The sequence below is a fragment of the Podarcis raffonei genome, chromosome 2 (genome assembly GCF_027172205.1).
Source record: "Podarcis raffonei isolate rPodRaf1 chromosome 2, rPodRaf1.pri, whole genome shotgun sequence".
Taxonomy (NCBI): Eukaryota; Metazoa; Chordata; class Lepidosauria; order Squamata; family Lacertidae; genus Podarcis; species Podarcis raffonei.
The window spans coordinates 94,107,756-94,120,181 of NC_070603.1; the positions used below are offsets into that span (position 1 = coordinate 94,107,756).

Consider the following 12,426-nt stretch of genomic DNA (forward strand, 5'->3'; position numbering starts at 1 on the left):
CTTGAGAATACTATCTTAAAAGAAAATCTAACAACTGGGTGTACAGATTTTCAACTTAACACCCCCCCCATATATGTTTTTCTAAAAGTTTGTGACACATTGAGATTAGAAAAACCTGAAATTGTTATTAGCATGGGAAGCTATGGTGTGAATTGTAACCTGCCTGCTGTGTCGATAAATTGCCAGGCATAGCACCAACACTGACTATTCAAATTTGATGAAACTAATTTCGCATATCTTCATTTTTCAAATGTCAACTATCATGAAATATTAACCAATGCTAAACAGCGTTCTCAAGGCTCTTCGAGCTTAGTGTCTGCATTCAGATGCAGTCATTTCATTGCATCAGATTCAGATGCACGGAATTGCTTTTATTATACCAATAAAGGGGTGGGGAACCTCTGGCCCATGGGCCTGATTTGGGCTCTTCATTTGGCCCCTCCCCCTAGCCCATTTTGGCCAAGCAGTGCACACCTGCTCTACAACTCACTTCCTAGAACATGTCATTAGACATTTCTATGCTTAATGCTCATATGTTTGGCTTGAATTTAGATGGTAAATCTGACTTCAGTCACTTCCTGCAGAAAAACAACTTCTTCAAATGACAATTCTTGCTAACAAGCCTTCTCACCACTTTCTTTTGATTCTGCCACTCTGGGGCACTATTTGAGGGAGTGGGGAGAACTAGCAGCTACTGCATGGAGCATAGAAATGAAGGGGGAAGCATGCAGAACGTTGTTTAACCTACCTGATTATCTCCTTGCCCTTATATCCCTGCCTGATCACTGAAGTCTTTGGAGGAGTCACTGTTAGTGATCCCCCATGAATGGGATGCACAGCTCCTATACACCTTGAGCAGCATGTTTAGTATTATGTGGTCAATTTTATGGAACACCCTTCCATTGCGGTCAGACAAGCCCCTCCCTATAAACTTCCAATGCCTACTGAATACTTTTTTATTATTCCAATAGATTTTTAATTGAAGCTTGATCTTATAGCTCTATTTTTGGTACTGCGTTTTTGTAAACAACTTTACAAAACTTAAATTGTTTAAATAAATAAAATAACATAACATAATGAATGCACTTTTGTAGCACATGATAGCCTTGATTGCTGGAAAAGTATTAGTTAACATACATGTCCTAGCTGTAGGCAGCTCTGAAACTGAAGGAAGGGTGCATTAAGGGAAAATGCAAACAGACAGGATTCTAGGTTGTTCCACCTGCCCCCCCCAAGGTTGGGATTGTTCTTTGTGTAACCTAGAGCCTAGATCCAAATCTGGGGTTCTTAGACAGTGCTCTAGTATGACAAAGGGTTTGACAAAGTCAGTGATGGGGTATCAGTGGACACTTGTGTGCATTCATGTTCCCTCTGATTTTCAGAAACGTGAAATACAAATTTTGTGATCTGTTATTTGAATTGGAATGTCAAGTTTGCACAGCGCCTATTAGAAATTTCCTGAAGAAAATATCTCATTTTGTATCAGACTGTGATGGTAGTGTTGCTATTATATTTATTTCACTTGAATGCCAGTTTCAATTTATTCCAGGCTTTCCTCATTGTATTATGAGAAGTTTGCTAGCTCTTAATTTTCAGCAAATGGCTCACCATCGACAAGCCCCAGGCTAACATGTGAGCTGTGGGGCAGTGGTCAGAAAGAGCGCTTCCACCCTGCCTTGAGTTCACCTGGGATTGCTTTTAATCATGTCCTTTACTATTTGCACATTTCTGCTAATTCATTTGACAGCTTATAGTCAATGCTTGAGGTGATGTGCTTGAGATGATATATTCCAGTGAATGACAGAAAAATGAGCCATTTGTCAATCTAGACTTATTTCTGAGGAATTTTATATATCCACTTATTCAAGGTCTGAATTACAAACTCAGTAGGTCAAGAGGTTTAATCAGATTTGCACATGCCAAGATGAAGATGGAAATGAAAAGCTCATTTTTCTTTCCTACCAGAAAAAGAAAGAAAGAAAAGGTTATTCCATGGAGGCTGCAGCTTAGAACAGTCAGCTGGACTCTGTATATTACTGCCTCACTTACCACATTTGCTCTTGAGAAGATGAACAGATCTGTTGTTTTTGGCTTCCTGATATACTAATGGGAAGTATTAGGGGAAACAATGTAGCTCAATTGTAGAGCACATGTTTGGCATGCAGGAAGTACAAGGTTTAATTTCTAGCATGAGTGTACGGTCCACTAGATATTGCATTCTTGGATTTTTAAAAAGCTTCTGATAAAGTCTCTCACCAAAGGACTGGGTAAGAGGAAAGAGACCCTTATGGATAAGTAACTCACAGAACAAGAAGTAGCAGAGAGTAGGAATAACTGGAGACTTTGCACAATAGATGGATGTAACAAATGGGATCTCCCAATGATCTGCTTCGGGACCAGTGCTTTTTAATATGTTCATAAATGATTTGGAGTCAGGGATAATCAGTGACATGGCCATGTTGGTTGGTGACACACAATTATTCAGGCTAGTAAAAACAAAAAGTGATTTCAAAGAACCCCCAAAAGATATTTCCAAACTGAGTGAAAAGGCAGCAAAATGGCAGGTGCAGTTCACTGCAAGTGATTATGAAATGATGCACTTTGGAGCAAAAAATCCTACTGTCACTTCTATGTTAATGGGTTTGAACAGGCACCGACAGACCAGGAAAGAGATCTTGGGCTTAATGAAAATATTGACCTAGCTGTGATAAAGGAGAATCTCATGTTTGGGATTTTGGAAATAAAATTGATCCCTTTTGCATAATACTGGAACTTGAGGTCATCCAATGAAAGTGAACATTGGAAGAGTCAGCACAGACAAAAGGAAGGACTTCTTCAACCATAGTACAGTTAGCCTCTCATCCATGGAAATATCTGATGAAAATCTTGTATGAGCACCTTTCACAACTATACTATGACTAGTTTTCAAACTGTATTTTCAAAATGTAGGCTACGGGTAGAATCCAGAGAAACAAAACAAGCCCATCCTTATGTGAATATGTCTATGGGACTTCAGTATCCTTAATATTCTGATTTCATTGAAAACAACATCCTTGTTAATTCATTTGGCATGGCTTCTTCATTTTAAATTTTAAATCAGAATATACACGTGCTACGAATGAAGTCTTCAGTTAGTCCAAGATACTGATAAAAACAGGGAAAATTGTAAAGAAATATTTTTTATTAAATCTGAAAACGCAGTAAACAGTGTTTCATTACAGACCAAAGTGAGAAATACAGATCAGGTAATGTTATACATCACAAACAACTGCAAGCCTTTTTCATATTGATCACTGGGTTTTGTTGTTGTAGATATCTTGTACGTTTGCAACTCATACAGATATACTGGATTTCCACAACAGATCCCTGCAATACAAACTACCTTTCTTTCTCTTTCTTTCTTTTTTACAATTTTGGCTCTCTTCTGTTCATTTTGGGGACATCTTAAACGCAAATATGCTTTAAAAAAAGAGAAAGAAATCAATTATATTTACATTTTAAAGGGCAATTCATTATCTTTCTCAATAGAATCCATTTTCAGATATGACAGGTGCCAATATGTGAAAGGGAGGAAAGTCTCTGACCATCAATGGCTGCTTTGTTTTCAAAAGTCCAATGGCTGCTTGTTGGCTCCGTTCAACAAAATACTCACGAGCTGAGTATATAAACCAGAATCATAATCTTAGTTGTCATTATGTAATCTTCAGAACCGCAGGTATACATCCCTCTGGAGCTTAAACCTGCAAAAAGAAACAGAGATAGAAAAGTACACTCAAATTCACATGCTCGAGGCATTATTGATAAGAGCTGGTTTTAATGTGCTTAATAATCACCATGCTTTACTTTGCATGTTTCCCTCCACCCATCATTTTGATTATTTTTTTTCTTCAGGAGGATGAGGCCTAATACTATTAGTTGACTATGACGGCACTTTGAGAAGCACTGTTTCGTTGCTCTCTTTCATTCCACCATTGGTGAAAGACTTGCAACTGTACAGTACAATGCATAAAGTATAAAGTACCTAGGACAGGCATCGGCAAACTCGGCCCTCCAGCTGTTTTGGGACTACAGTTCCCATCATCCCTGACCACGGTCCTGTTAGCTAGGGATCATGGGAGTTGTAGTCCCAAAACATCTGGAGGGCTGAGTTTGCCTGTGCCTGACCTAGGACATTCAACCCACAAACCAGTTAATATTTTGTGTTTGGATTTCAGTCAAGGAAAGCAGTGGGGCAATTAGATTATTCTGAATTCTTGACTTAATTATATTACAAGGGAAGCCCCCCCCCCTTAAGCTGGAAATGTATATCACTTTGCTTACAGCATGCTTGCCAGGTGTTGAAGTATTTGGGGCCCTCATGTTTATTCAGCTGTGTAGGTACCTGGATTTCTGCCCCAAAGTCTTGTCCTGATGGAACAACACCAGCTTTGTAACCTTACTCTATCCATATGAAACTGCTCACCCACCAAAGTCTTTGGAGGGTCTGTGGTCAGGTTACTTGAAATGTGTCATCATCCCTCCTGCCTGGGGGGAACTAGCCCTTGCAACTGACTTTCTCAAGATGCACATTTCATAACTTCTATTTACTCTTCCTAGTGGATGGCCATTCCCCCCCCCCAGGCCTCCTATGATAGTGAAATTGGTTTTCAGAGCCCCTGATGCTGTGTATTTTTTTTCAAAAAAAACCTTTTAATGCTCTATTATTTATTTAATTAGACCATTTGCATCTGCCCTTCATCCAAATATTTTAATGCGGCAAGTAGCAGAAATCCATACAAAGTGAGATCGCTGCTTTGAATTTGCATTTTGTAATGTGCCTCTCGTTCCTTTACTTACATTTTATACTTGCATTTTAACTTTAGTGAGCCACTTTGGTGGTTCTTTGGCTGAAATGCCACCTAGAAATAAACTTTGGCATGACATGACATTGATGTGCAGTGGAGAATGACGGCTAAGCTCCCAGCCCTGGTAACGTATTATCTCCTTATTCCAGCACTCTGTGCATTCTGATTCCCTATGCGGAGGCAGAACCAGCCATCAGTACCAGAATACTAGAGCTGGTTTAAAATAACAACTATATAAGAATCATTGGAGGGCAGGGAGGACGTGGAGAGGACACCTGGATTTGCCCCCATGCTTTGCACCATATCCTGCCCCTGCCCCAGATCCCCTTAAGGCCCTCTTCAGTAGCTTTTGGTTGAAACATGTACTGATTAGTACAGCAATGTACCCTACCTAAAGCTCTGTGTAAGGGTGTTCCTTCACCTCAACGAACTAAGCTCTCATCTCACTTCTGTACACTCTTTCCATTTCTTCTGCTTTTTATCTTTCTATTATCAATCTTGAAGTCATCCATTTGCTATCTCTTGTCTCTTGCCCCTTTTGCACAGAATTGCCCCCTAGTCTCCATGTTCATGTTATTTCATCTTGATCTTTTGCAATACCCTCTCATTGTTTCTCCTTTCACCTCCCTTTTGTTTCATTTCCGGTTGAACGACTCCCTGTTCCCACAGTTCACCCATGCCTGTTGATAAATTGATGGCCGCAAGCAGTGCTTTTTTTTTGGGGGGGGGAACGGGACGCATACCCCTAAACATTTTGTGAATCTAAGTTTGGCCTCGATATGAGTAGAAAAATGAGAGTACCCCCTAAACATTTTTTAAAGAAAAAAAGCACTGGCCGCAGGTATGAATAGGTCATGAGATTTTTTCAGTACAGTTAGTTCACAGGTGCAGGTGCCTATAATTGTGTGGGGGGAGGAAACCAACCCCTTGTTTTGCATAGGAACAGGCAAACTGTTTCTTCGTCCTTCCATCTCCCCTCCCCTTCAGTTAAAATAAATAACTGGGAGCCTGTGGGCAGAGACACTGGCTGTTTAAACCTATACACAGTCCTCAGTATATTTTAGGAACCTTTAAAATAGTAAATAATGAGGATTATTATGCTGAAGAGTTTAATTTCAACCCGACCCAGTAACTGATTTCTACACAGCTGCAGCCTCCACTTAAATCAGCAAGCCGCAGATCCGCAGCCCCCTGAAAATTCTGCTGCATTTCCCCCCTCATGTTAATTGGTTTTCCTTTTTCCCAACCAGGCACGTAAGAGACTGTTCCCAGGTTTACCTGGTACCATAATATCAAGTTAGTGTCAAAGGTCTATCCAGCTTTAGTTCTTCCCAGCAGTCAAGGGACCACAGCAACAGTGTTGGGGAAGGGGGGGTGAGGTAACTCACTGGACATGGTTGGAATCCTAATTTCCTCACTGCTGCTCCCTTCCCCTCCATCGCTCACAGTTCTTATTTCTACGAGATAATCTTCTTCGAAAGGTACCAGCAGCTCAGCGGATGTACTGTTTGTCTCCAATATATGAGTGGTGCTTTGTCGGTTTTGCCTATACAGAATCTAAATATAAAACAAGAGAAGGGCAGGACCTGTCATATTATTGCCGCTTGCTTTTGTTAAGGCTTCTCCGCATGGTGGGTTGTGTTCTCAAACATTTCTGCAGCGTATTTTCAAGCACCCTGTGGGCACATTCAGCAAAAACACAGACCGCTCCAGTTGCTTACAAGAAATCCCTATGGAGATTCCCCATGTGGAATCTGAAGAGGTGCACGGATATGTTCACAATGCCTCCCTGTCTTTCATGCAGCGGCACATCTTCAACCTTATAATCCAGCACTTCTCGCTGTGTTCCTTGGAGCTTCTGGGGTTCCTTAAAGCAGCCCAAGGGGTTCCACAATGTAAAAAGTTGCCGTTGTGGACACATTTGCATAAAGTGTGATTTCCATTGAGCTGTAGCCATGAGAGTTAAATGCACTTATTTCCTTCCTGCTCAGAGCTTTCCAATGGCTAAATCAGTAGCAGCCAGATGGGCTGTGCGGGCAGAGCAAATCTGCTTACCTGGTTTGCCAATGCTACACCAATCTGATGCTCTCCGCCACTTCATCCCTCTTAGTAACTGGCAGTGGAGTGCAGTGTTGAGAAGTCAGGTAAGCAATGCAGCTTTGCCTGCACCATTTGCTACTGGGCAGGACCAAGCCGTTGTCACAGGAATTCCTTGCCTCCTTGTAAGTGCCTTCCATTGGAGCCAACTCCTAGGGGCCAAGGTCCCTTTGAACCCACCCATAAAATGTTTCAGGGGGCACCCCTCCCCCAAAGTTAATGGCCATTGTCATTCAAATGGTGTGTGTGATCAATGGTGTGTGTGATCATCTTGTGATCAATTATGTGGGGTAGGGCTTACCTTCCCCCCAAATAATATTTCATTCAAGCTGGCACCAGCTCAGCTAAATACATATATTTCAAGGGGCCAGATACATGAATACTATTTGCAAAGTAGTAGAGATTTGTTATTGCCCCATGTCAGAAAGAATGGGGGAACCAGTTTTATGTTGTGATTAAGAATTAAAGAAGGCAGGCACAAAGTCAACCTATCTATTGATCTCACGATCTCACAGCTGACCTGTAGAGAGGAATGTGGTGACAGACCATTTCTCAGTTGCCTAGCTGACAATTCCATTTTATGGAAGGTGGAATAAACAACAAGGGGGTGATCTCTCTTGGACCTGGTCCTCACCAACAGGGAGAAACTGATCGACAAAGTGGAACTACTTTGAAACTTTTGGAGGAAGTGATCATGTCTTCTTTGGTTTCATTATACCTGTGGTTCTCAAACTTCTTTCCTGTGGGCCACACTTTCAGAATAAAAATTTGTTTGGGACACACCATTTTTTTAATGGATAAGAAATATATTGGAAAACCAAAAGAAACAACTCCAACAGTGCTTGATTTATAACACAGAACATCACTACTTTGTAATATAATTGGACATCCAGAAAGTATAAAACATGAATCATTCCCAAAATAGAATTATAACCAAATCTCTTACATATGTACCTTAAGTATGTATACAAACTCAATGAGAGATGTGAGCTTGTAGTATCACTTGATGCTCTTGCTCTCATTTTGAAAAGGTTTCTATCCATATTCTACAAATAAAAACAAATTTATACTATACTAGACTGAAATGTTTAAATGTTTCTTTGATTATCTTGAATCTTCCAACCGCACTTGCCATCCTCTCCTGACACACTACACCCTTTGAAAACCACTGCATTATACAGAGGCAAGGGAAAGCTGAGTGAAGTCGGACATGCATTCTGGACTTTAAGAAGGCTGATTTCAAAAATCTTAATGGAACTACTGGGTGAGATTTCTTGGTCAGAAATACTGAAAGAGAAGAAAGTCCAAAATGATGAGTGTTTCTTAAAGCTGAACTATTGAGAGCAGAATGCAGGCAATTCCAACAAGAAAAACGGGAGGCATCTGTGTCTGCATAAGGAGTTTACAGATAAACTGAGGTTTAAGAAGGACATGTATAAGAGATGGAAGAAAGGGGAATCATGAAGGAATAGTATACACGAGTAGCCAACAGTTGCAGGGAGAAGGTCAGGTGGGCCAAAACTCAGAATGTGTCAGTGTTGCAAGAGAGGTTAAAAATAATATTAAAAGGTTATCCAGCTATGTTTGAAACAAGAGGGAACAACAAGCAAGTAGTAGGTCCCCTGCATGGAGAAGATGGAGAAATGTTAATGGGTGACAGAGAGAAGGTGGAACTGCTCAACACCTACTTTGCCTCTTCTTCCAAAAGGAAAGCAATGCCCAACCTGGTGATAACAGAATATACGGTGCAAGGAGGAAGCTGCAGCCCAAGATTTGAAAAGAGGTAGTAAGGGAACACGTAGCTACTTTAAATGAATTTGCAGATGACACCAAACCAGAGGGGGCAGGGTAGTTAATGCCACAGAATACAGAATCGGAATTCAATATGAACTTAACATATGAGAGAACAGGGCTCAAAATAACAAAATTAATTTCAGTAGGGAAAAATGCAAGATTCTAAACTTAGGCAGGAAGAACCAGCTGCACAAATACAAGATGAGAGACACCTGACTTACTGAAAAGGATCTAGGGGTCTTAGTAGACCATTAACTTAAAAGAGTAGACAGTGTGATGCAGCAAAAAAAGCTAATGCTATTATAGGTTGCATCAACAGAAGTATAGTTTTTGTATCAAGGGAAGTAATAATACCACTCTATTCTGCCATGGTCAAAGCACATATGGAGTAGTGTGTCCAATTTGGGGTGCTACAATTTAAGAATATGGACAAGCTGGAACATGTGTAGAGGAGGGCAATCAAGATGATCAAGCATCTGAAAACCAAACTTAGGAGAAATTGTTAAGGAAGTTGGGTATCTTTTGTCTGGGAAAGAGGAGATATGATAGCCATCTTCAAAAACCTAAAGGGCTGTCACATGGAAGATGGAGCAAGCTTGTTTCTTCTGCTCCAGAGGGTAGGACCTGAACCAATGGTTTCAAGTTACAAGAAAGAAGACTAGACATCAGGATGAACTTTCTGACAGTAATAACAGTGGAATAGACTTTCTTGTGAGGCTGTGGACTCTCTTTCCTTAGAGGTTTTTAAGTAGAGGTTGGATGGTCATGTGCCATGGATGCTTTAGTTGAGATTCTTGCATTGTAGGGCTTTGATTACATGACTCTCAGGGTCCCTTCGAACTCTACAATTCTATGATTCTATTGGGTTAGGCAATGCTAGCAGATGCTACCACAAAGGCTTAAGCCATGTTGGATGGAGAAACAGCTGGAGGTATGAAGTAGGTGGCATGGAGGGAGTTACTTTGATAATCTGCAGGTGATCATTAGACCATGTCTTAGGCATGGTTGAACCTGATGTGCAAAGCGAGCCTATAACCAGTCCATCTAGTTCAAGAGAGGAGGCAGAGATAGAAACTATACCCTTCCTTATTCCCTCCCTTTCCATAGTATATCTCCACATGGCAACTGCAGGTGATAGTCATGTATCAGAGACAGAGAAATTGGTCAGATGTTTCCTCAGCACACTCTGCTCAGATCATGCATAGGGATAACAAGAATAAAGGGATCTCTTCCCTTCTTATATTTGATGGCTCTCAACCCAGTTTGACTAACATGACTAACAAGATAAAGAGTCACGTGATAAAGATCCTGTTATTTTGAACTGATTTTCTTATCTGATTCTCTTATAGACTGCTCTTAATCCATTTAGGATCATAGCATAATCATAGCATAATGTAGGTTCATAATACAATACATAATGCAATAATGCAATAATATAAAATACCATCCATAAAACCACGGACTACTAAACTTTAGTTAAAATCAGGAATTTACAACTCCTCTTGTGTTTCCTTGGGAAACCCATCCAGATGGGTGGGGTATAAATAATGATGATGATGATGTTGCCAAGTTTTCATTGCAACCTTAGATGGCAGAGTGGGGTGCATATGTATTTTCTTCATACAAACAAACAAACAAAAACCAAAACCCCAAAAAACCTATATATGTAGAGAACTAGATTCTCAGGGGAAAGGGTTCTAGCTTACCTTTACTATTCTAGTTTTCTACATGGAGCAGTGGTGGATTAAACCCGCAATCTGGAGAACTGGTACAGCCTCATAGATTCACCGCAATGAAACCTATGTCTTCGACTGATGTGACTGATGACATAGGATATCTATCTGAACTTCGATGTATAGATGTGATGATGAAGAACAGCCTTTTGGTTCTTAATTTAAATTGTGGTCAGTAATCTCCTTTGTGGTGAAAGCCTCTGCATATACCATAGTCTTTGGAATGATATTTTGCATTTCAAAAATAACAACATTTGTGGCAGCATGATTTGCGTAAGACTCATTGACATTTTGTATTTGCGTTCACCACTTATGTCTCATGTGAAAACAGTTTTCTGCACTGACTACAGAGTCACTTATCTAGATTCTCTGGGATCTCAGGATAGTCCACTTTTATTATCTGAGTGCCCATCAAACATGGCACATGCTCAGTACTTGAATACATTTCACTTAATAAGCTGATGAAGGAATATAATTGCTTTTTAGATCCAAATAAAAAATAGCAATATTTTACTTAAAATACAGCCACTCACAGGAGTTCCTATGTTTAACATACTTACTTTGTAGCCTAGTACTTCAGACTCATTTTCCATAGTTTTCACATGCTCCCAGTTCAAGCATATCTTCGAATTTGTCAGTTTCCAGGCAATGTTGGCTGGGCGTTGACTTGGGGCTTTAATAAAAGATAAGGACAATATGCATCATTTCCAGACAGAAGCTGCACAAACTGTTAACATGAAAAGTACTCAGATATGACTGATTCAAACTCAAAGTAACTATTTAAAGACTCTAATTGCAATCGCCTTTCCTATGTGAAGCAAATTCTATTCATAACAGGCGGGGAAGAACAGAACCAACTGAGCAAAAAACTGTATTAACAAATTACATTATTAATAGAGCCCACAATCTGGTTAGCTGTATGCTTTTGCACCCAGATGCTGGCAAGATATTTCATTAAAAGTGCAATTCCACAATCATTGGCCTGGAATGTACCATGTAGCTCAAACCAGCTAGGGAATGTGATGCTTGCCACACTCACCAAAAACATTTGACTCATAAAACCCCGCAAGTGGCAATATGTTATGATGCGCTTCCCCGTCCTGGGAATTGTATAGTGAAATAAATGCCAACCCTCATATACCTATGTAGCATAGCTGTCAACGTTTCCCTTTTTTTTAAGGAGGAGGAGTCTGGATTTGATATCCTGCTTTATCACTACCCAAAGGAGTCTCAAAGCGGCTAACATTCTCCTTTCCCTTCCTCCCCCATAACAAACACTCTGTGAGGTGAGTCGGGCTGAGAGACTTCAGAGAAGTGTGACTAACCCAAGGTCACCCAGCAGCTGCATGTGGAGGAGCGGAGACACGAACCCGGTTCTCCAGATTACGAGTCTACCGCTCTTAACCACTACACCACACTGGCTCTCTTCCCTTATTCCAAATAGGATTCCTCGCAAGAAAAGGGAAAAGTTGACAGCTATGCTATATGGGTACCCTTTCTTTTTCTGTACAGTGTCCCTGGTTGATTTTCAGGGGTGCCGTATGTGGAGGGAGGGAAGGTGGCCACCCCCATAGGTATATGGAGGTTGTCATCTTTTTCTCAAGGAATGTCTTTTAGAAAGAACAGATAAGAGGAGTCAATTAAACCACCTCACTAAAAAAATAAAAAGGGGGGGGGAGAGAAAGCAAGCTGGAACAAATCATGCCTGGAAAGGTTGTACACATGTGATCTAAACTGCGTGTCCATGTTTCAATCTGAGCATGATTGGTGGGCTATAAACCATGCAGGCTTGCTACAAATTGTGGAGGAAACCAAAATCTTCTCCCATCTCTAGTGAACAGAAGTGCCTGTTGTGGGTGGGCGCAGGGCAGGGTTGTTGGTTTTCAGGGAAAACTAGTAGGGTGGTATGGACAGTGGAGGCATCTGGAACAGATGATTTGAAACCAGGAACTCTTCTT

At 40.7% G+C, this 12,426-nt stretch overlaps 1 protein-coding gene across 8 annotated transcripts in view; it reads right to left on the reverse strand.

Annotated features, from left to right (window-relative positions):
- Nucleotides 1-3,159: 3,159 nt before the first annotated feature.
- Nucleotides 3,160-12,426, reverse strand: part of CNTN6 (contactin 6) — a 180,722-nt gene continuing 171,455 nt past the window's right edge. For 5 of the 8 annotated variants that reach the window (XM_053378161.1, XM_053378160.1, XM_053378162.1 and 2 more), the window contains 3 exons: nt 11,029-11,141; nt 6,233-6,401; nt 3,160-3,740 (listed from right to left, as the gene is read on the reverse strand). In XM_053378161.1, coding sequence (XP_053234136.1) covers nt 3,649-3,740; nt 6,233-6,401; nt 11,029-11,141 — 374 coding nt within the window. In that variant the 3' untranslated portion in view covers nt 3,160-3,648. Of the gene's footprint in view, nt 3,741-6,232; nt 6,402-11,028; nt 11,142-12,426 lie in introns of those variants that run through there. The other 3 variants (XM_053378166.1, XM_053378163.1, XR_008329092.1) reach the window with 3 other exon arrangements.